The sequence below is a fragment of the Taudactylus pleione genome, unplaced genomic scaffold, assembly GCF_031769625.1.
Source record: "Taudactylus pleione unplaced genomic scaffold, aTauple2 ptg000116l, whole genome shotgun sequence".
Classification (NCBI taxonomy): domain Eukaryota; kingdom Metazoa; phylum Chordata; class Amphibia; order Anura; family Myobatrachidae; genus Taudactylus; species Taudactylus pleione.
Window position 1 is genome coordinate 23,303,322 of NW_028284518.1, and position 24,823 is coordinate 23,328,144.

Consider the following 24,823-nt stretch of genomic DNA (forward strand, 5'->3'; position numbering starts at 1 on the left):
TTCCATAAAGCCCAGCTCTATGGAGTGTACGGCTTATTGTGGTCACATGCACAGATACACCAGTCTCTGCTGTAGAACTCTGCAGCTCCTTCAGGGTTACTTTTGGTCTCTGTGATGCCACTCTGATGCCCTCCTTGCCCGGTCTGTGAGGTTTTTTTTGGTGGACGGCCCTCTTGGCAGGTTTGCTGTGGTACCATGTTCTTTCCGTTTGATGATGATGATGGATTTGATGGTGCTCCGGGGATTTGGATATTTTTTTTTAAAACCCAACCCAGAATTGTACTTCTCAACAACTTTGTTCTTGACTTGTTTGGAGAGCTCATTGGTGGTCTTGGTGTGATGCCTCTTGCTTAGTGGTGTTGCAGCCTTTGGGGCCTTTCAGAAAAGATGTTTATACTGACAGATCATGTGACACTTAGATTTCAAACAGGTGGACTTCGTTTCACTAATTGTGACTTCTGAAGGTAATTGGTTGCACCAGAACTTTTGAGGGACTTCATAGCAAAGGGGGTGCTTTACATATGCACATGCCAATTTTCAGAATTTTATTTATAAAGATTCTGTTTTTTTTTTTTATTTTTTTATTCTCATTTCACTTCACCAAATTATTAGACCTATTTTGTGCAGATCCATCACATAAAATTCAGATTAAAAATAAAATAAATAACAGGTTGTAATGTAACAAATAAGGTTAAAAGCCAGGGGGGGTGAATACTTTTGCAAGGCACTGTAATTAATAACCTATTTTAAGGTTGTCTTCCTTTTTATGCTCTGAAATCTCATTCATTTTTCCATACTGCCACATGGGAGTATATTTACTAAAGTTCGATTTTTGGATTCTGTTCGATTTCTTTTTTCTTTTTTCTTTTTTTTTTTTTTTTTTATTCGATTTTGATATAGGAGATTTACTAAAGCCAAAATCGAATTTCAAATCGAACTGAAAATGAAATTTCACTCAAAATTGAATATAGGCAAAACATCGATGTTTTCCTATACTCCAATATAGGATCCCTTCATTTACTGACATTCGATTTGCAAATCGAATGTAAAACTAACTTAAAATCGAACTTCTAATCTCCAAATGAATAGAACTGCTTCATGCTTTAGATTTTAACATGAGCAGTTCTATTTGACACATATACATGCCTATATCAGCGAGATGCATGCATCTTACTGTAAAATGCTCAAGTGTTAACTTTTTTCTAAAAATGCTGTGGGGTGCCCCCTTAAAAGCACAACCAGCCCCGGTTTTCATAGCCTTAGAAGTACAGGGGCTGAGCGTTCATTGGCTGAGAGAGGTGAGCCTCTGCCTCATTCAGCCATTGAATTGATCCCACCATTGACTTCAATGGTGAAAACCGCAAGGTTACTAAAGGTTAGGCCGGGGGACCCGATAAAAGGGTTTCCTTGGCTGTGGCATTACTTCCCCCGCTAGAAATAGCAAGGTGCTGGTTATGGAAATTACAGGGGAACCCTACGCATTTTTTTCCCTCTGTATTTCCAGAATCAGGACCGGCGCAGAGCCCAGTGTTGGTTGCGCTAAATACAGGGTACCCCTATGTCTTTTGTCCCCTGTATTTACACAACCAGTACTGGCCATGAAAAGTTCGGGGCTGGTTGTGCTTTTAGGGAGGGGAGTATTATATATATTTTTTTTTATTTATTACTTTACAAGCTCTCACTGATGTATGCATGCATCTGTCAATCAGACCTGCTCAAAGCACGAAGCAGGTCTATTCATTTGGGGATTTGAAGTTCGATTTTTGAGTGGGATTTGGTGTTCGATTTGTACATGAGCATGCAAAATCTGACCTCAAATCCCTTTTTTTTTTTTTTTTTTAAATCCAATAAATTTTTATTGTAGGTTTTTTCTTCTTGTACATGAAAAGTTACAACATCGAAGCAATTGTAAACATTACAAAATTGCTATTAAACAATTAAAATACTTAGCATACATGTGTGGTTTCTCTTCTGTCTGTATCAGTAGCGTTACATACAACACATTCCTCCGCATATGACAATGCAGGAACCAAGTTTAACTGACTCTAACACATATAATAATGTCAACACATACATCTCTGCATTTAAAGTAGTGACTGACTAGTATAGTACTTGGAGCTATCCAAATCATGGGCAAAGAGAACTCGCACCCGACCGACCAAATGGAGAGTCCAACCATCTATCCCAGGGGTCTTCAAACTTGGCCCTCCAGCTGCTGTGGAACTACACATCCCAGCATGCACTGCCACCTTTTTGATATAACAGCATGCTAAAACTATGTGCAGTGCATGCTGGGATGTGTAGTTCCACAGCATCTGGAGGGCAAAGTTTGAAGACCCCTGATCTATCCCATACTTTATAATATTTCAGTATTATACCCCTAGCAGTGTAAACATATTTTTCATGTGCGGCAACAGCTCCAACCAAAGATGTCCAGGATTCAAGGCTAGGCCCAGAGGATGCCATCCATTCTCTTGCTATACACACTTTAGCAAGCGTGCAAAGGTTATTAGTGTATCTCACAACAGGCTTGTCAATAATGTCTACATCTAAAGCGGCCAGAACACATGCCGCAGGGGTAAAAATGTCCTGAGGCACACCTGTAGAGACAATAATTATGATCACACTCTGCCAAAACCAATTCACTATAGGACATAGCCATAACATATGCCAGAAGGTACCCTCTGAGGAATTGCATTTGGGACACTTTGAGTCCGTTCTACCCCCAATTCTCAATAACCGGACAGGTGTCATATATACCCTATGTAATATAAAATATTGTATCTGCTGATACCTCACAGACATAGTGGCAAGGCGAGGACTGGCAAGGGCTATGCTCCAATCATCTTCCGACAGTACCCCAATGTCGTTTTCCCATTGTTGTTTTATGGATACCAAATCAGACTTGTGATGCTTGCTCAATAAGTTATTATAAATCACGGATATAAAGCGACCAGAACTGACCGATAATAATAGAGTTTTAATAGGAGATTCCTGTATGGATAAAGGAACCTCAGAGAATTGGGCATTAATAGCATGCCGGAGCTGTAGATAACGAAAGAAAAAATGGTTAGGGACCCCGAACTCTAGCTGCAATTGGTAAAAATATTTTAAGAAACTCACCTGAAATAGCTGTCCCAGAGAATACTACCTTCCACTGACCCCAAGCCTCTCCAACCTGGATAGCATGAAGTTCCTTGAGGCACTTGGCATGAGCCAGCGGGGTATCTGGATCTATGCCTTCTGCTTGCACTATACGTGAAACAAGTCTCCAAATAGTGATGGCCTGCCTAACTAAAGGGATATCCACTATATGTATATTATCACTCAGTAGTAGGCTTAATGGCGTTAAACCTGTTTTGGACTGTGCCATTACAAGGGCAGGCAGGGATTCAGAACTTTTATCATTTAACCATTCCCATATATGAGATAGTTGTGCAGTGTAGTAGTATAATTTAAAAAGGGGTAATGCCAGGCCACCACTGTCACGGGATCTGGTCAGAGTGTCTAATTTAATCCTAACTCTCTTACTGACCCATAGTAGTGAGGACAATAGACCATCAATCTGTTTGAAAAATTTCTGGGGAATGTATACTGGAGAGTGATTCAGAATATACAGAATTTTAGGTTGGAGGACCATTTTGACTATGTTTACTCTACCCGTTAGAGTTAATGGCAATTTACCCCATACCGGGACGCGGGACCTAAGGTATTCAATCTGCGGTTGTACATTCAAAGAGAAATATTTTTGCGGCGTATTAGAAATCCAAATACCCAAGTATTTAAACGAGTCCACCCACTTCAGGGGAAGATCTATAGTAGGGTTTTTGGGGCAGGTTCCCCTGAATGGAAGGATACAAGATTTGTCCCAATTAATTAGTAAATTAGTATTTCCCATATAAGTCGATAATTTCAAGGACCGTGGGCATAGAGATCTCATAGCGCAAAATAAATAGTAATATGTCGTCAGCATACAATGCAATTTTATCTACCCTAGGACCCAGCTGAAACCCGGAAATGTTTGAGTGACCTCTAATCATACATGTCAAAGGCTCCATAGCCATAGCAAACAAACCGACACCCTTGCTACAGGGTTCATATATAAAAGTTTTACCCACTTAATATATCCCGGGCCAATACCAAAGCGTTCCATAGTTTCCCACAAAAACAACCACTCGACCGAATCGAACGCCTTAGCTGCATCCAATGAGACAATAACGGATGATTGTGCGTTTGCCCTTTGTAATTGTAAATGTGTAAATAAACGACGTAAATTGACTGCCGTAGACTTACCAGGCATGAAGCCTGTCTGATCAGGATGAATCAGTTGAGTTATAACTTGATTAATCCTGGAGGCCAGTACTTTTGCTAAGATTTTTACATCTGCTGGAAGGAGTGATATAGGTCTGTAGAAATCGGGCTTGGTAGGATCTTTGTCTGGTTTGGGTAGGACAATTATTAAAGCCTCGGACATTGATTTAGGTAGTGTATTGTTTATATACATTTGATTAAAGATATCGAATAAATGGGGTACAAGTATTTTATTATGTTTTTTGTACACTTCGAGGGGGATCCCATCTAGACCTGGGGCTTTACCACTGGGGAATGAGTTTAATGCCACCTCAATTTCCTCCAGTGTCAAGGGAGCATCCAAAAAAACACTCGCCTCTGGAGACAATTTCGGCAATGGAATGTCAGATAGGAAACCATGCACTTCTGGTTGAATATATGCTAACCTAGATTTGTATAGTTGTTGATAGAACCTAACAAATTCCTCCGCAATTTCTGGGGTGCGCACAAAAGTAGCGTTATCTAAACCAACTAGTTCAACCACAGCATTAGATGACTTCTGTTCTATTCGAGCCAAACTAGCCTCTATTCGAGCCAAACTAGCCAAGTAAGAACCAGGTCTATCTCCTGTTGCATATTGTACATGCGAGTTAAATAGAATTTTATATTGGGCCTTATCCAATAAGCAATCCTTCCATAGTTTTTGGGCCTCACACCATGCTTTTTTATTTGTGTCTGATTCATCAGATATATATAGGCTTATTCTAATGATTTGCAGGAAGCTTCCAGATCCAATTCTGTTTTTGTATAAAAAAGACTTTAAATTAGCAACTCTCTGAATTAAAGAACCTCTTAAAAATGACTTAAATGTATCCCAAACGACATCAGCGGATACAGTGCCTCTATTTAATAGAAAAAATTCTGTCCAAGCGGCCTCCAACTCTGCTCCAGTGCCCATTCGTGACAGCCAGAACTGGTTAAATTTCCAGAATTGTTGACCCCGTAGACCCTCCATATCCAAACTGATTGTCAATGGGGAATGATCAGATATACCCCTAGTTTCATATATAACCTTATGAACCCTTGGCAGCAAACCTATTGTAACCAAAGCCATATCTATCCTGGAGAACGAGGAATGCGTATTCGAGAAGCATGAGTACTGTTTCACTTTAGGATATCTCGTCCTCCAGGCATCTACCAAGCCCATTCCCCGGACCATATTTGAAAACCCAGCGCCCTCCCCCGTATATCTGGAGCAGACCTGCTATGCCTATCTAACAATGGGTCTAGTATATTATTAAAATCTCCCAGGCACAGAGCAGGTGTGTCCGGGAATAAGGCCATAAATTCAGCCACCTTTTTTAGAACTTCATGCGAGTATGGTGGAGGGATATATAATGCCAACAGCAGTATAGACATAGAGTTAATTTTACATTTTAGGAACACATATCTACCCCAGGCATCACACTGCACCTGTTCCATAGAGAACTGGACAGTTTTATGCACTAATATGGACACGCCCCTGGATGCAGAAGTGTGTGTAGAATGATATGTCCAGCCTATCCACGGTTTTTTCAAAGACAACAATTTCCCCCCTACTAAGTGAGTTTTCAACAAACAAATTATATCTGAAGCATACTGTTTCAATTGTCGAATCACCAATGATCTCTTGACTTTGTCGTTTAAACCCCTCACGTTCCAAGTGAGAATATTAACTTTTTGCGAGTCCGTCATTTGACATGTTCTTTAAAAGATTCAAACAGCCATGGCAACAGACGGGCAAGGTTTCTATGGTACCACACAACAGAAGAAAACCATTGCACACAAAAACATAGTAGAAATTCCCATACCAACTAATATGGGCCTAACCCCCAAACCGCCCCCCACCCTGTACACCAGACCCAACTTTGGCATACCTTGTACCAGAACGCCCTATTCCACGCTATCAAATTAAACTAGGCAATACAATTAAAAAAAATAATTAATTAAATAAATATATCACCGTACTAAAAAACAAAAAATAAGAAACAAGAAGCAAAATATATAATGGCAATAGAGCAAGGCACATGGAGGCCTCCTTATACGGAGTCATCCCCTGGGAACAAACACATCTGAAAAATTACAGTATATAAATAGTCGACACCTAACTAGCTGAGCGACACATATTACTCCACCACTAAAAGATTGTATAAATTAGCCACACAAGACGGTCAAAATAGCTACCCCACCCGGACATTATATATCACTGAATGTCGGATATAGGACCGTAAGTATACAATACTGTTACCAGAATACCCGTCTATATACTTATTGTGTCTATACATATAAAACGGAACATTGTTTGACGAACCGTATAAAACACAACAAATAGGCAATGGCCGTGCAATGGCAAGGGATTAATGTAGCACAAACTAACACAAATTCAGTCATTAGCCAATGCTTCTCTGGCGGGTCTGCGGCGATCCAGCCACAGCGCCGCCTCCCTCGGTGTCATAAAGAATTTGGTTTCCCCATCTGCCACCACACGGAGTTTAGATGGGTATATCATGGCATAGGAAATGTTAAGGTCACGAAGACGTCTTTTAATTGGGATAAATTAGGCCCTATCCTTTTGTATTTCCATAGCAAAATCCGGGAACACAGAGACACGAGTCCCGTTCCATTGTAAGGGACCATTAGTGCGGGCCAGTCTAAAAACAGAGTCGCGGTCACGATAGTGCAGGAACTTTGCAATTAGAGTGCGCGGCGGCGCCCCAGGCGGCATGGGTCTAAAGGGTACCCTGTGAGCTCTCTCAACTGTGAAATATGATGAGAAGGAAGTAGGACCAAACGTGTCTGACAGCCATTTTTCCAAGAATTTTTCCGGACTGGGACCCTCCTCCTTCTCTGGTAACCCCACGAAGCGAATATTGTTTCGCCTTAGGCGTCCCTCCATGTCAGACATTTTCCTCTGTATAGAAAGGAGCTGTGAATCCATAGAATTGACTCGAACACTTAAAGGTGATATCTTATCTTCCAGGGTAGAAGTGCGAGTTTCCACCTCACCAACTCTCTCACGCACGCACTGCAGGTCATGGTGAATAATTGAGAGATCCGACTGCACTTTTCCAATTTTTTCTGACAGCTTAGTCTCGCAGGCAGTCACTGCCTCGAGAATGCGTTGCAGCGCAGCGTCAGATGGCTCAGCCGACACTGTCGACTCTGCTGGAGATGTAGGTGGAGAGTTGTCACCCCGTGCAGTAAAAGTGGATTGAGCAGGGGGTACCCTGGAGAATTTTTCCAGCTTCGCCGCAGCCGCGGAATTCTTCCCCATCATGAGATTGTATACCAGGAGAGAGTCTGGGTGTATATTACTATATAGCACAGATACTAGTGCTGTGAAAAAGAATGTACAGACTGCTGTTCCTTAATAGTATGGGACACAGAGGAAAGTTGTGGTATAGTGAAGGGTAGGCAACCATAGCCTGTGAAGCGCTGCGTGGGAGATAACAGCGCTGCTCACTGACAGGGATCTCAAGTCCAATATGCAGGGTATGAAGGAAGCCACACACACAAGCAGCCAAAGCAGGAATACCTTCCTTTAATATGACTGCACCGCTTGTTGCCACCGATGAGAAGCGCCTCTGGGTCTTCAAGTCATTCAGTCGCCGGGACACCACGCTCTGGGGGAAGATGGCGCCAGCGGGACACGTGACCAGGCCCCTCCGCACTCGGATTGCCGGGTACAACAGCCACCGGAGCAAGCAGACAGGCAGTGCGCCACACTCACTGCACCTTCAGCCAGCCAGGTAGGCAATCAAAAATCCCGGGGGAGCTGGCAGGATATGCGGACCGGATAATTGATAGAGGAGAGCGCACCAAGCTGCGTGCACTCACATACTCCTCGTAGCCACGCCCCCCCTCAAATCCCTTCTTAAAATCACCAAAAATCGAATTCGATTTGAAAATTGAATATTAGTAAATAAGGGATTTTGCAGTTCGATTTCAGTTGATTTTATAGATTCATAAAATGTAATACCACATAGAACCTTTAGTAAATTTTACCCCTTGGTTCTCTAACAACCTGAAAATTCTATGGCTAAAAAAAAAAAATATATATTTTTAAATCTCCTTATCTGGGACTATTGAGGTTATGTATGTTTGTAAAGGTGCAAAGACATTTCAATGAAAATCGATCATTTTATTTCTGCTAAATGCCATTTGGCTTGTGGCTAATAGTGTTTCTCAAATTACTAAAGCAGCTTTTACAGTCTACATGAATATATTCTGCCTTTTTTCTAACAGAAAGCAATTGACCTGGTCAGTAAAGCTTCTCAGGAAGACAAAGCCGGGAACTACGAGGAAGCTCTTCGACTATACCAAGCAGCTGTACAGTACTTTCTTCATGTGGTAAAGTGTAAGTATGTATGTATGTACTCATTGGGATGGATGGTTGGGGGGGTGGGTGTATTTGCCTCTCAAATTGCTCGCCTTCTACGTCCTTCCACCTTTTGAGCTATATTCAAATCTGCTGATATCAGATTTGATAGCTTGACAGTGGGGATGGATCTCTCGATGGAGCCAGAATGAAGTAAGCAAGTTGTATACATTTACCAAGGCCTGTTAAACATTCCATATACCGAATTAGATTGATATCAGTTTGAAAATTAAATTAAACCTATTGCTTCAATAATAATCAAAATATAAGTGTGCTACAGATGTGTCCTAAAAAACCTATCCTTTATGTGCCATATGGCTCGGGATGCCAGACGCGACTTAGACGATCCACTACTGGTAGCGATTCCAGTGCTTGTCTGCATTTTCATGAATTTTGCATCTTATAGGGGTATTCAATATGGGAGCGAAAACATAGTTTTTGCGTTAATATCGCACTTATGATGTCATTATCGCAGGTTTTAGTTTTACACCGTATTCAATTTCAAAGACTTTGCAGGTTCGAAAAGTCTTTGATAAAAAACGGGGATAACTTTTCACCATTGAATAGGTGTCGAAAAAAAGTGCAGAATTGGGGTTATGGGGTGCAGGCTTAAAAAAAAAAATAGCCTGCACCCCTGGGAATGACATTTAAAAAAGAACTGTCAAAAAAAGTTTAAAAAAAAATAGGGACACCCGAAAAAATGTATTTGAAAATTGGGGTGAAAAAAAAATAAAATGGGAAAAAATTGTTTAACAATAGGGAAATAGGTTCAGGGCTGTTCTGCAAGTATGCGGCAGGTGTTTTCTAGAATAGAATTATAGCGGCAGGTGCACAATTGCAGAATTTTTAAAAACTTACTTTAGGGACTTAAAAATATGCTAGTACCCATTTTCATGTACCCCAAATTTGATGGGACCACTTAAAAAAACAAAAAAAATAACCTAAGTGCTCTTCTGCTTCACTTCTTCAATGTCGGGAAAAAACACCTACTGCGGCTATTTAAATCCCCGACTTTCATTTAAAGGCTAAAACGGAGGTACCCATAGTGTTCCCCCATGTTTTTAGAACTTTAGGGGGGTCCTACAATTTTTTTTTAAGGAAAAAATCATAACTTTACGCAAATCCAACTTCGCAGGCTCCTGTTTTTGTTAATTTCATATTGAATACGGGGATAAGCGGGCGCGTGCCCGATACTTTAACGCAGGTATAAGCTCCGATATGAAACGTAAACTTCGACAGCGAAGTTTACGTTTCATATTGAATACCCCTCTTAGTCGCATAATTTATAGTGTAGGATTACCATTTTTGTCGGAAAGTAATTTGTACAAAGTCGCAGATTAAGCATAATGATGCGTGGTGTGGGTCACTCACATCAGCTCTGTACTTTGCCTTTTTTGACGAGATTGCATACTTTTTACTGAGTTTTGTGTCTAAATTCACGTAATATACTAGGTACTTGGGATTAGTATTTTTGTTGCACAGGAGTTTGTATAAAGTTGCAGATTAAGACGCATATTTTAAGAAACCGTTGTATGGCGTGACTAAATTTCGAAGTTTGTGGTGCGCCAATAGGTATGTAGACACATCTGGAAACTTGTAAATTTCATCATGTTAGACATAAATCTGCCCTATGAGCATTCTGTGATTGGAGCTAAGTCTTGTGTAAAGTGGCAGTGTTGCATAGTGTTATGTTAACATAAAACTTCAGTCCATATTTTGCAACAGTACACTACACTAAGTTTTCCTGCATGGCTCTTGATTTCTTCTATCAATTTAGGCCCTTTTTTTTTTTTTGAGCTTTTTTACAAGTTCCTTGTTCACAGATCACATGACTGCATATACTGTCCTGAAAAACTTCAGTCATTGCTGGCAATTCAGTTAGGCGCGGAAGGGGTTCCCGGAGCTTTTCAATTGACCATGCTGTTAGCCTGACTAAACGATCTCTTCTCGCACCCTCCTGAGGGTGCGAGCAGAAATCTAACTAAAGTGCCGGTCACAATGCTGTCTTTCAGCTTCGTGCCGCACGAACATTGCGGCTGACACTTTACTCAGAAAATGCTGGTTAAAATGTGCATAAACACCTGGCTTAAGGCGCGCGCTAACCAGCATCTCCTGACTAACTGCCAGACACTGGGTGAACAATTGATTCACATCGCGTCTAATTGAAATTTTAATGCTTAAAGCGCATGGCTGGCTGATTGTGTGTGTGTGTGTATGTATGTATGTATTATATAATTTACAGTAATTATATGATGCTCCTTGTTCGGTATAATCTGCTAATTTAGCATGCACATATATTTCTTAATCACTGCCCTATGCACTGAGCTGCTTGTACATTTTTATTTATGAAATTGCTGGCTCTTTTTTTTGGAAAAAATGTTTTGTTGCCATTACCTCTCCATCCTATTTGTACATGATGCATGTGTTCATGCCCTGTCTTTTATCAACATACAATTAATAGATATGCGTTTTATTTGCATTGAAAATTAATGTCTTGTAATATAATTGAAATGTCTAACTTGTACTCTCAAAAGTTAGATTTGTCTCTGCATAGATTATTTCATATATTTATGTTTTGGTGTTTACTCATGAGTGACTTATACAGCAGAACATGTTCTCATTCTTAGATGACACACAAGGTGATAAGGCAAAGCAGAGCATCAGATCAAAGTGCATTGAATACCTTGACCGAGCAGAACAGCTGAAGGCTTACCTGAAGAAAAAAGAAGCTGTCCCTCCAAAACCAGTAAAAGAAGGAGGGCCTCGACCTGCTGAAGACAAAGGGTGTGTGTTTCAAAAAGAAGTTACAGTGATGTCATGACTAGGCATTAATTTTTACATCTCAAAAGTCCTGCTACTTTGCAGATTATAAGTATGTTGCAAATCCTATTTATCCATGTACGTTGATTTAGTAGCCTTTTTTTGTGTTTTTCTTTTGCCTTTTTTTTTTTTTTTTTTTTTTTTATCTGTTTCAAGAATTTTTTCTTAATTTTTCTGTTATCGCTTCTACATATGATATCAATTAAATCTTGACAACCACTACTTCTACCTGACACATATATGTAGGAATAATGAAAATGGAACTTTGTAAATTAGGTATGTCCTTTATTGGTCCCCAATTCAACTGCATGAGCAGTGCAGTTTCTCTGTTCTCCTACCACTTGAACATCTCCTAATTTGTGATCTGGGTTTAGCCAAGGTTATTTCTCGGGAGAAATTGGTTCAGGAACTGTGGGTGGAGCTATAGAAAAGCATTGTATGTGTATGTAGGTATGTATGTATATAATATATATATATATATATATATATATATATATATATATGTGTGTGTGTTTTTAAAAAAAACATATATGTATAATTAATAAAAAAAATAATTGAAAATATATATATATATATATATATATATATATATATATATATATTAATATATATCTACCTCTGGCACTGGGTTTAGCAATCTTTTCACCCTCTTTGGTTCCACTCCTTTTGCTAGTGTTGCAGTTCTTTCGAAACTTAAAAATTAAACTTTTGTGAAAGTTAACACACATTGTTCATAGGGGTGCTAAGTACTTATCATATGACGTAGCAACACACAAATTTGGCTATTAAAGTTTAAGTAGTTATGGTGAATGTCTCACTATTAAAACATTGCCTGCAAAAAGTTAACCTCGAAGGTGAAACGATTAGGGAAACCTACTGCAAAAGCATACTGAAGACCCAAAGAACCATCTTCAACACAGTTGCCTGTTATGCCAGTGGTGGGCCTCCCAAGCATGAGCATAAGCTCTGGAAGGATGACTAATTTGCACTTTGGCTGGGAAGCCAGCTTGCTAGTGACAGAAGCGATCATGTGTCCCTGAAGCCACTGCCTCCAGGAGGTCCACCATGTACCTTTTGTTATGAAAATAATGAATTCTAGTGAAAGAGATGCTTTCCTGAACATGGCCAAAGTGAAAGACCAACTTGAAGTTTGAGAATGCAGTTGCCTCTACTTGAACATCTTTCTTTAAGCGCATAGATAGCATGCCCGATTCCAGTCAGTTATGCAGAAGTTACTACAATGAAAATGCTTTTCCTAATTTTTATTTTGTTATACCTGCGGAACATGACTGGAGCAGAGCAGGAACTTGCAGCTGATTATGGCTTTGCTGCATCTATCTTACAACAACAGCAATCCTTGATTTAAAATCACCTAATACTTGCTGTCACCTGAATCATTTGGGCTTATTTTGTTTCTAAATAAATTGTTATTCTACTTACTACTTTACCATATGTTCACCAGCCCTCGTAGATTGTAAAATTAATTGGTCAAAGCGATCTTTGCCTTTTTTTTTTTAATCTGAAGTCACTGGATATTTTGTTTACAATTTTATTATCCCCTCAATGTACACTGTCATTATAAATAAAAAGAAATTGGCCTGGTCCCCCTGAGAGTAATTTGCTTGTTTACCATTAGGAGTTTGTATTTCAAGGCTTTTAAATATGTCTATCCTTTTTCAATGGCCCCTGAAGAGCGAATCCCGAATAAATAATACACTAAATGGTTGTTTAATTAGGTACATCTTTATAGCAGTGGGCAGGATCTCTCTTACCCACATAACAGCCTGAATTCTTGGCTGGTAGTTTCAGTAGGTAAATGCTAACAGGTCCAAGCTCCTGTCACTTCTCACACTTGGAATTATAAACTGGAATTATTTAGTAGTGTTTCTGGTTCTCCATTCTTGATGGCCTCAGGTGCTGACATCTCCCGGGCTTCTGTAGTTTGGAACCAGATGATGCCACTAATTCATTGTGATAAAACCGATTACTATAATACTATACTCTCAGCCAAAAATGATTGCCTGCCATTTTGAACAGCTGTGAGGATATTGCCATTTAATTTTTTTTTCTTACCCCAACCAGCTTAAGCATGTCCGTGCAATCTCTCAGCCCTCCCCCTAAAGTGGAGGAGTTTCACATTCTCCCAAATAACGGTAGTAGGCATGCCAAAAAAGTTAATTGAAGACCTTTTTGCGCTGCTTTTGAGCTCTCCAGAGTTTGATTTTTTAAATGTCGGGTCCAATACCCGGTAGAGGTGACAAGAAATGACCATCAAGAATTCAGACAGAATGTTAACCATACATGTGTTCGATGTCTTGCCCCAAGTGTTACTATAGTCATTTGTAAGCGGTGTCATAGAATGCCTGTCTTAGCTTTATTGAGGTACTTTTTCTTCTAGCACTCATAACTTGTACCACAAAAACTCTTACAAGTGGCTAAGCAAGACCTCCCTTTATGGCGCCAACCCACAAACAAAAGCTCAAACTAGTTAAATGTTTTATCAAAATATTTATCTTTCCAAGAATAATTTTACTGAGTTTAGGGAGTAATGGAAAACACTGCTTTATCTTTCATTGTGACATTTATTTACTTTCTTTCTTTTGTCTCTGTACAGTTTAAAATGAGGTTACATATATATGCTTCCTGTATATAATTGTTTCATTTTTGTATTACTATTTTCTCAGATTATGCTCAGACTATTTTCTCAGTGTATATGGCAAGTCTGCTTTAATAAAGCTATTTCACTAGCTCACTTTATATTATTTCTTTATTTACAATTATTTAGGAATGATAGTGATGAAGGAGAGTCTGGTGACCCAGAAAAAAAGAAAATGCAGAGCCAGCTCCAAGGTAACTTATCTTTGAAATCTGAATAATGAAGGACAAATACATTGTTCAGTCTAACATCACTGCAAAGACAGCTGAAGTGCTTACCACATCCGTAGGAGAGTGCCCTAAAGGGTTTCAAAATAAGTTGAAAAGATAAGATTGGTCATTGCAGGCCTGGCATAAGTCCACCAATCCATAAAATGCCCACTGACAAGCTGTCATTCTTTGTTAGAGTATCACCTCCTATCTAATGTGGCAGCCAGCAGCAGATTAATGAAAGGTAAGCATTTGAGTCTAAAGCTGGGTACACAGGTAAAGGTTTTCTGTCCAACCATCCAACTAGTTGGTTGGAATGAAAATCTGGTAAGGTATGAAAGCAAATGACAATCAGTAATTTGCTCACAAATGCTGGAAAATGGACAAAAACTGTTTCAACAAATTGTTTATATCAAACATTTAACAAACTTGTCTAATGACCATTTTTTATCTGTTTTCCAGCATTTAGGAGCAAATTGCTAATCATCATTTACTCCCATATGTTACCAGATTTTCATTCCAACCAATCAACTAGTTGGATGGTTGGACAGAAAATCTTTAGGTGTGTACCCAGCCTTATTTAGTTTAGTATAAAGAATCCAGCTGTTTAAACTAGTCAGCTGTCAGAAACTGTTAGAATGTGCTTAATATGAGCTATTGTGGAGAAATCTGGGATGTACCGATTGCCAGATTTATTATTTATTTATTTATTTTTTCTCGTAGAGGTGGGCAAAAAGGTAGTAACATAGTGGTAGAAGAGGACAAATCTGTCAGTAACAGTTATGTGGTTGAAGTAGAGGAGAACAATAATGTGTGGAGAGGGCAAATGGCAGTGGCAACATGAATATAGGGAGAAGAACAACAATTACAAGTGGTGCGGAGGACAAAAAAAAGTTGACAACCTGACTAAAAGAAAAACTTGCAAGAATTTTAGAGGTGGCTGTGGCCTCAAACAGCTGGTTTCTATTGATGGTTGAACCCATCAGTTATTATTATCATTTTATTTATTACAATATACCATAAAAATTGCAATTTTTATGGTATACGGTGTTTAAAAAAAAAAGTTTCTAAAATTGTATTGGATACGTTTTAAAAAGATGCTCTTGACCTAATTCAGTCATAAAAACAACCGACAATTTCTGAGCTGTTTTTGGAAAACAAATTTAAGTGGTTAAATAGGTTTATATTCTACATGTGGGTGAATAAATTGTTTGTTTGATTCAGTTTGTTTGCACCTATTTATTTGAGTTTGAGGATTGTCATAAGCCACAAAATCCAATTTAGCTGAGAATTAAAAGATATAAAAGTTGTTCAAATTAAGTTCTATTTTTCGGTATGAAATTCCATTTTAATCATAATTTTAATATGAAAAGTTTCTTTAAACATATAAAGCAGTTGAGTAATGTCTGCCCTTTTCACTCCGTGCCTTAAATAGGAGCCATAGTTATGGAAAAACCAGATGTCAAGTGGAATGATGTTGCAGGACTGGAAGGGGCCAAAGAGGCCCTGAAAGAAGCTGTGATATTACCAATAAAATTTCCTCATCTGTTTACAGGTAAAATTGTATGATACCGTTCTCTTTTGTTGGTCTTTGAATTTAATAACAGGCTTTTCTAATACCATATTTTGAAAGAAAAAATATATCCCTCTCCTTTTTAATCAGTCCAGACTGATTCACTTAACGTGCACCAGAATTAGCCTGGGCCTTATATACACCTTGTACTCCATGGAGGAAGTTAAAATGCTGTAGGGCAGGGGGTTTATTAACTTTAGTGTCTCTAATTAATTTTTTTTATTATTTGTACATAGAGCAGCATGAAACTTTAATCAGGCATTTCATATAGTGATTGAGGAATATACATTTCATTTTTATGGGCCTAGTTTTCCCATACAATTTTATGCTTTTGTGAAGCGATGTATTACATTCAATTTCCATCTAAATGTTTTTGCAGCTTCTAGTGGTATCCACTGAACATAAAATCCCATTTACAGTCAATTACTCCCTTCTGCAATAGGCATTAATGTTTCCTAAGGTAGGAATTGTGGACAACAAATGCTAAAGTTCCACTGTGGCAAAACACTATTAGTGAAGAGCCAAGTCATCATCCCTCTTATTTGCACCAAATAGGGACTGTAAGTAGAAGGAAAAAAAAGGGACAAATTCCTCTTATTTAATATATAATAAATGTTTTCAACATATGACCATTATCTTTTTTTTTTCCTCTCACAGGCAAGAGAACTCCCTGGCGAGGGATCCTGCTGTTTGGACCTCCAGGAACCGGGAAGTCCTACTTAGCCAAAGCAGTGGCTACTGAAGCAAACAATTCCACATTTTTCTCAATATCTTCCTCAGATCTTGTATCAAAATGGTTGGGAGAAAGTGAAAAGTGAGTACAACAGGTTTTAAGTATCAATTCTTGTTTTAGATGATTATAATATATATATTTTTTATTTTAAAACTTGTTTTTTGTGATTTTAAATGTGTACATTTATATGTTTGCTATCACTGTTTATTGATGTTGTTAAGTAGTGTAATGTGTGCATTGAAATGGTTTTAATGCTAAGATCTTTGAGATCTATGATAAATGCTTATGTCTGCATGAATGGGAAGAGTATTGAGGCACCAATATTGTATTGCAGGTTGGTGAAAACTTTATTTCAGCTGGCCAGAGAACACAAGCCTTCAATCATCTTCATTGATGAGGTCGATTCACTGTGTGGCTCAAGAAGTGAAAATGAAAGTGAAGCTGGTCGCAGAATTAAAACTGAGTTCTTGGTACAGATGCAAGGCAAGATGTGACTTAATCATTTTTTTTTTTGTCTAGGTTGCTAGGCAGTCCAATGTCTGTCACAGTGATTCCCAACTTCGATCCTCAAGGCACACTAACAGTCCTGGTTTTAGTGATATCCATGGTTGAGCACAGATGGTTAAATCAAAATAACTGAGGTACTAATTGTCACCTGTGCTGAAGTATGGTTATCCTTAAAACCTGGACTGTTAATGTGCCTTGAGGACCGTGGTTGGGAACCCCTGGTCTATTGTAACACATTTTTTCAATTAATCTGTAGGTGTTGGAGTTGACAATGACGGCATTTTAGTTCTTGGGGCGACAAATATACCATGGGTATTGGATTCTGCAATACGGAGGCGGTATGTTACATTTATGGTTTTCTATTGTTACAAAGATTGAATATTCCCGGCGGTGGATAAAAGCACCATCCAATTGAATAATTATATAGCTTATTCACCTGCAGCAGTTCTCAAAAAAGGGAGAACAATTTGCAAAGAGCACTTTAAGATAAACAGAACGTGCTGTTGAATAAAACTTCAATAGACCGCAATCAACCAGATATTATAGGACTATTGTTTATTTATACATATTAATAAAGAAAGGCAAAAAAAATCTCGTACGTACTTCTAACCATGTAATAGTAGTCTGGAATTAAGCAATTAGCACCAATATCATTATATTAATAGATATCTGTGATTTGGTCCAGTAAGTCTCTTATTAGGGCTAATCCAAAATTAATTTCAACATTGTTGTAAAGCGTGTTTAAATAATTGCAGTTAATAACCGTAGGTTTATTAAAATATACATTTAAAAGATTCAGAGCTTATCTTGATCGGTCTGGCGTCTGTATTTTGACGCCTACTTTTAAGTCGGCCTTTCGTTGTCTGGATATAGACCAGTGGCTTGTAGTCTGCTGGTCTATTAACTACATCCCGTTAATATGTATGCTGACACAATGGAAGAAACAAACATGCAAACTGCTTTGTTTTCTATGGAAAGTTGCTAGAAAACACAGATTATATTTACTGATGCGGATTTCCCTTCTAAATTCAGAATATTTAATAAAATGATAATCAGAAAAGCTTTATTTATACACAGTTTTCTTTTTCAGGGTCCACAGGATCTACCTTGGGGTATGTAGTTGGAGTGATCCATTGCACCAAACAGCTTACAGCTTTAAAGCTCCCAGCATGCACAGGTCGCCCTCCCTATATACCCCGCCCCCAGCCACAGGCATTCAGTTGTGTTTTTTTTTTTTTTTTTTTTTTTTGTGCGCGGCAAGTATCCAGGTGCACCGTTTTAAACAGATGCACCAACTGAGGGAGCTGGTCAGTTGATTCATAGTCCATTTGCATTAGCATTTGCTTATATTTATGCATTGTATGTGACTTTGATGGTAGTTGCTGTATTTATACTGCCTTTTTGTTTTCAAAACTGTCAGCTATATCCATCACTGTGTTTCTCCTCATCCCTCTGAACGGTGTGGGGGGTTTCATTGATAAAGGGTTACATTGCATTTATACTGTACACCTTATACCATTTATACATTTGTCATGTCTAAAGGTGAAGGTGAGAAGGATGATATGTGTGGGGTTTTTCATTTAAAGTCACATTGCATTTATACTGTACCTTGATACCTGTTACACATTGCTATGTCTAAAGGTAAAGGAGAGAAGGATGATCTTCCTGAGCTGAAATCATGTAAGTCCTGTTTTGCAGGCCTGTCTGAGCAGGATTTTGTGTAAGATGTGTTTGTGTAGTGTCTGTTTTAAACAGCCACCTTTTCTATCTTGTAAACCTGCACCAGCACAAGAACCACCCTGGGTGGCCTCTTGGTCTCAGGTGTTGTTGCATTTGGTGGACAGAGACGCAGTGTTGCATGCTCCTGCCACAATATTGTCTCCTGCTATGGGGGGGTACCTACAGCATTTGCATCCTTCTATGTATATGTCCCCCATGAATCTCTGTTGGTTTGATTCTTCTGCTCACTGTAGTCAGAGTATACTGCCGTCTAAAGCCCCTCGGCAGGTGGTGCAGGCGAATAGACCAGCGGGCCCACAGGGTAGGGCAAAGGGACAGTCTTCCTCTAGACGAGATAATTCCCACATGAAAACGCACACCAGGAAATCCTGGTCAACCAGACGTCCTGCTTCGAAGCCGGATGATAAGCCAACTGCCTGATGGGGCGGGCCTCCCCCTGGGGGGGGTCTCAGGGTGGGAGGCCGAGTTCTACAGTTTTCTCATGCCTGGTGCCAGACGATTATGGATGCCTGGGTTCGAGAGGTGGTCTCTCATGGTTACGCCATCCCGTTCCTGAGGCATCCTCAGGTTTGTTAGTACAACCCTTCCGTTAGACCCGGTCAGAACGTTTGCTTTCTGGGAGGCTATTGGGGACCTGTTGAGGTTGGGAGTCATAATCCCCGTTCCTATGACGCAACAGGGAAGGGGGTTATTATTTAAATTTGTTTCTGATTCAGAAACCAAATGGGTCACGTCGCCCTATCCTGAATCTGAAATCTCTCAACCGATTAATCCATGTGCCCAAATTCCATATGGAAACCCTACGGTCAATTATACAGGCAATGGAGCCTGGAGATTTCATGATCCCCCCTGGAGATACAGGAAGCTTTTCTGCATGTTCCTATTGCCCGATCTCGCTAAGGATTTCTGAGAATGGCGGTAGATCAGCAACATTATCAATTTGCCAAGATAATGGCAGTCATGAAAGCTCATCTCAGATGACAAGAAGTCATGATAATGCCATATTTGGATGACCTCATGATATTAGCACTTTCTCAGGAGATGTTACAATGTCCTTGCCAGATGACCATTGTGTGACTAGAAGAGCACTGCTGGATAATCAATTAGAAAAAGTCTTCTCTTTCTCCAACTCAGCAAATGGTGCACTGTTGGGATGCTGCTGGACTCTCTAGGACAGAGGATTCTTCTACCAGAGGACAAAATTGCAGCACTTCAATCTCGTGTGCAGAGTCTACTTTGCAGGCAGGAAGTGTCAGTTCACTTGGCAATGCATGTGCTGGGCTCCATGGTGTCCACAGTTGACATGGTGGCTTATGCCCAGTTCCACTCAGGTCCCTGTGGATTCTGTCTCGTTGGGATGGTCGGTATCATCTCATAAAGTCTCAGGTAATCCACATCTCACCAGTGGTTTGGCTCTCCCTTGCTTGGAGGCTGCAGACGACTCGTCTAGACAAGGGTCGCCCGTTATGGGTCCCTCACCACGGATGCAAGTCTGCGAGGATGGGGAGCGGTGACAGGTCTTCACACCTTTCAGGGAGAGTTGACCAATCAGGAAAGTCCACTACAGATAAATGTTTTGAAGCTTCGTGCAGTGCACAGAGCACTCATTCTGGCGCAGGACCTACTTCAGGGCAGACCTGTCCACATTCAGTCCGACAACGCTACTGCAGTGGCCTATATCAATCATCAAGGAGGCACACGAGGTCTGGCAGCCATGAGGGAAGTGGCAAACATTCTGCAGTTGGCAGAATGCCATCTTCCAGCAATCTCTGCAATATTCATCCCAGGAGTACTCAACTGGGAAGCGGACTTCCTAAGTCGTCAGGACATACACGCGGAGATTGGGCTCTTCATCCGGACGTCTTTCAACTCCTGGTGGACAAGAGGGGATTACCAGACATAGACCTCATGGCGTCGCGTCACAACCACGAGGTCCCCAGGTCCAGAACAAGGGACCTCTCAGCCGCCTTCGTGGATGCCCTGGCGGTGAGATGAGAATTCAGGTTGGCATACCTAATTCCTCCAATATCCCTCCTTCCAAAGGTCGTCAGAAAGTTCAAGCAGGAAGGCGTCAGGATAATACTAATAGCTCCTGCCTGGCCCAGGAGACATTGGTTCACTGATCTGACATGTCTTTCCATAGACAGTCCACTTCCACTGCCTCTATGACCGGATTTGCTAGTACAGGGTCTCTGCCTATATCCGGATTTACCTCGACTGGCTTTGACGGCATGGCTCTTGAGTCTTTCTTCTTAAAAGCCAAAGGTTTCTCTATTTCTGTGATCCAGATGATGCTGAGGGCAAGGAAGCCTGCTTCAGCCCCCATCTATTACAGGATTTGGCATTCATTTTTTGCTATATGTTAAAACATTTTTGCACGGGATTCTCCGTCTGCAACCTCAATTTGTCCCTCAGGTGGCACCGTGGAATTTATCTTTTGGTTCTCAGGGCACAGCAAGCTTCTCCTTTTGAGCCCTTGGATAAGGTGGACTTTAGATGGTTGACAGCAAAGACACTTTTTTTTTTTTTCTTCTCGCTATTTCCTCAGCTCGTAGAGTTTCTGATTTGGCAGCACTGTTGTTTCATCAAAATAGAGCTGTCCTCCGTACTAGAGCGGGTTACCTTCCAAAAGTGGTATCCCGTTTTCATATTAATGAAGAAATTGTAGTCCCGGCCTTTCAGTCTTCAGACCTTTCTAAGGGTGAAGCTTCCCTGGAGTTGGTTTGTGCCCTACGTATATATGTGGATCGTACCAGTGCCATCAGAAAATCGGATGCGCTCTTTGTGTTATATGGGTTGCACAAACTAGGTTGGCAGCTAACAAACAGACTTTGGCTTGCTGGTTGCGTATGACTATTTCTCCGGTCTATACACAGGCTGGTCTCCCTGTCCCGAACAAGGTGACAGCACATTCTACTCTGTCTGTGGGACCATCGTTGGCGGTTAGACATGGCGCCTCGGCTGAACAGCTGTGCAAGGCAGCCACTTGGTCTTCTGTCCATATCTTTATCAAATTCTATGCATTTGATACTGTTGCCTCCCAGTATGCATTCTTTGGGCGGCGGATTCTCCTCTCTGCTTAGGAGCGTCCCCACCCTTAAGAGAACTGCTTTAGGGCGTCCCCAAGGTAGATCCTGTGGACCCTGAAGTAGAAAATTAGCGTTATGGTATAACATACCTCAGTTAACTTTTTCTTCGAGGTCCACAGGGCACCCTCCTTGACGCACCTGGCCTCAGTTGGGATCTGTTCCTTTCTTTTTTGTATCACTGAATCCCTCTTCGTATTTTGAGTGTTTCTTGTGTACATTGTACTTCCTTCTCCAGTTTCCGTCTCTTGCCGTTAGGCTTGTTTACAAACTGAATACCTGGGAGTGTGGTATATAGGGAGGAGGACCTGTGCATGCTGGGAGCTTCTAAGCGGTTTGGTGCAATGGATCACTCCAACTACATACTCCAAGGTAGGTCCTGTGGACCCTATGGACCTCGAAGAAAGAGTTAACTGTGGTATGTTATACCAGAACTCTAATTTTCAACTTAATCTACTAGTTTGTAAAACGTTGACCCTTATTTATTTGTATACTCATAGGCCGCAATTCAATTCAGTGCGATGTTGAATAGCCCCGGGAAGGAGCTCCCGGAGCTATTCAATTCAGTGAGTTGTTAAGTCGGAGAATGCCCATTCTCGCGATTTAACCTGGGTGTTTAGTCATGAGAACTGGCAGTCTCCGACTAAAGTGCCAGGCGCTCGACTGTTAGCGCCTCGCTAAGCTGGCAAACAGTCGCGTGTCTGGCACTTTTGTTGGATTTTTCCTCGCATCCCAGGAGGGTGCTAGAAGAAATCTTGTTGATTTGATTAGCTTTGGGAGCTCCGTCCCGAGGCAATTCAACATCGCATTGAGTTGTATCGTGCCCACACTTATCAACACATTCCCAGAAGAAAGAACTTTTACTCAAATATGTTGGGCTAAGATTTCCATACAGCAATATATTTGAAAGTTTTTCAGCATATATAAAAACACTCCTTATAAAACGATGTGGACATTTTGGCGTAATTTCTGGACCTACCTAACCTGTTTTCAGAGGTTTATTGTCTCTTCATTGCTCAAGTAAAACCATGAATAGGCAGCTCACTATATATCTGATAATGATAGCATGGGTGTAATTTTAAGTATTCTTTGTACAGATTTGAGAAGAGAATTTATATCCCTCTACCAGAAGAACATGCCCGAACTGATATGTTTAAACTCCATCTTGGAACGACCCCACACAGCCTTACAGATGCTGACTATCGTGAACTTGGAAAAAGAACAAATGGTTATTCTGGTGCGGACATCAGCATTATTGTACGAGATGCCTTAATGCAACCAGTGAGAAAAGTTCAATCTTCCACTCACTTTAAAAGGGTATGTTCATTATTTTAATGGTCTATCAGTAGGGATTATATGGTTTGCATCTTCTTCTAGTGCTTCAGATCAGTTAAAATGTTGTATTGAGGGTAAGATAGCGATTGAAACTGGTTTGAGGTTTTTGTGGGGTAAATCTTATTCTGGCCATGCACGCTACAATTATTGGGGCGATCCGCCGATATCAGGCGGATCGCCCCGATAATTGTAGCTTGTTGGGGGCCGACTTAGGGTTAAATATTGCTCGGTCGGGCATGCTGGATTGTCCAGCATGCCCGTCCGATGCGATATTTCCTGTTAAACTGTCGGCCACATCGGGCAGTGTATGCCCAGCCGCGGCCGACAGACAGACATTTCCTGTGTTCCTTCCTACAGAAGGAACAGGGAAATGTCTCCTTCCCTGGGGGTGGAGCGCGGATGTTGGGCTGATACACTGTGAGAGAAATCTCACAGTGTAAGCCGGCGACATCTGCGGCTGGCAGGCTGCCAGATAAAATGTCTGTCGGTCTGACAGACATTTTATCTGGCCGTGTATGCCCAGCTTAAGACCAGAATTACTTGTCCATATTGTGAAATGCATAAATTGTGTATATTACAAATAAGTAAACCCTGTTAATACATCTACATTTTCTGTCCCCCGTCCCCCCCCCCTTTCTTCCTCCTATTATACGTAGGTACGAGGGAAATCCCCTCTCAATCCAAATGTAATACACGATGATCTTCTTACTCCATGTTCTCCTGGAGATCCAAATGCCATCGAAATGACATGGGTGGATGTTCCTGGGGATAAATTATTGGAGCCAGTCATCTGCATGGTTAGTAATAGCTATTATGTTTTTTTCTTTCTTCTAAAGACTTTGGGCTGAATTCAATTAGCCTTGTTAATTTAACGGGGGTGAAAAAAAGTGGTAGCGTTAACTCCTCAGGCTATTTAATTCCAGCTCTTTTTTTCACCCGTGCCCTTCTTTAACGCCCGTTAAATTAACTTGTTGCGTCAGTTAACACACCTGGAACTTGCATGTTAACAGGGTTGCGTCACCCGTTAACGCGCTCCTTTTAATTGGGATTTCTTTTCAGGTGTGCTTAGAACCGGAAAAAAAAATCCCTGTTAAGTGCAGCCTGCGGGCTGCCATTCAGGCTAACTGTAAATTACCACAGCTAATTGATTCCCCCCTATAAATTTATTTTTTTGCTGCTATCTGTTACTATGCTAGGTGACATTTTAATCTTCAATCCCTCACAATTTAATAACAATGTCCATTAAAACGTCTCCTAAAAAGCTAGATGCCAGCTAAATATTTTAAGAAGTAAGTATTAAAAGCTATTTAATTAAAAACAAAAAAACAGTAATAAAGGTGTTATTGTAATTTGGCTCACAGGCCTGAAAGTTGTTTTGAGATGTTAAAGCTGCTAGTAACAGTTTTAAACCTGTTGCCTTTCCTGTTCACAATTAAATGCATGTAAAAGTTTTCTCA

At 40.4% G+C, this 24,823-nt stretch overlaps 1 protein-coding gene across 1 annotated transcript in view; it reads left to right on the forward strand.

Annotated features, from left to right (window-relative positions):
- VPS4B (vacuolar protein sorting 4 homolog B) overlaps positions 1–24,823 on the forward strand; it is a 35,964-nt gene that overhangs the window by 9,391 nt on the left and 1,750 nt on the right. Inside the window, exons 2-10 of the mRNA XM_088471734.1 lie at positions 8,575–8,686; positions 11,335–11,491; positions 14,313–14,377; positions 15,828–15,947; positions 16,623–16,779; positions 17,033–17,181; positions 17,462–17,543; positions 23,129–23,348; positions 24,023–24,163. Of these exons, the coding sequence (XP_088327860.1) occupies positions 8,575–8,686; positions 11,335–11,491; positions 14,313–14,377; positions 15,828–15,947; positions 16,623–16,779; positions 17,033–17,181; positions 17,462–17,543; positions 23,129–23,348; positions 24,023–24,163 (1,203 nt within the window). The remainder of the gene's footprint in view (positions 1–8,574; positions 8,687–11,334; positions 11,492–14,312; positions 14,378–15,827; positions 15,948–16,622; positions 16,780–17,032; positions 17,182–17,461; positions 17,544–23,128; positions 23,349–24,022; positions 24,164–24,823) is intronic.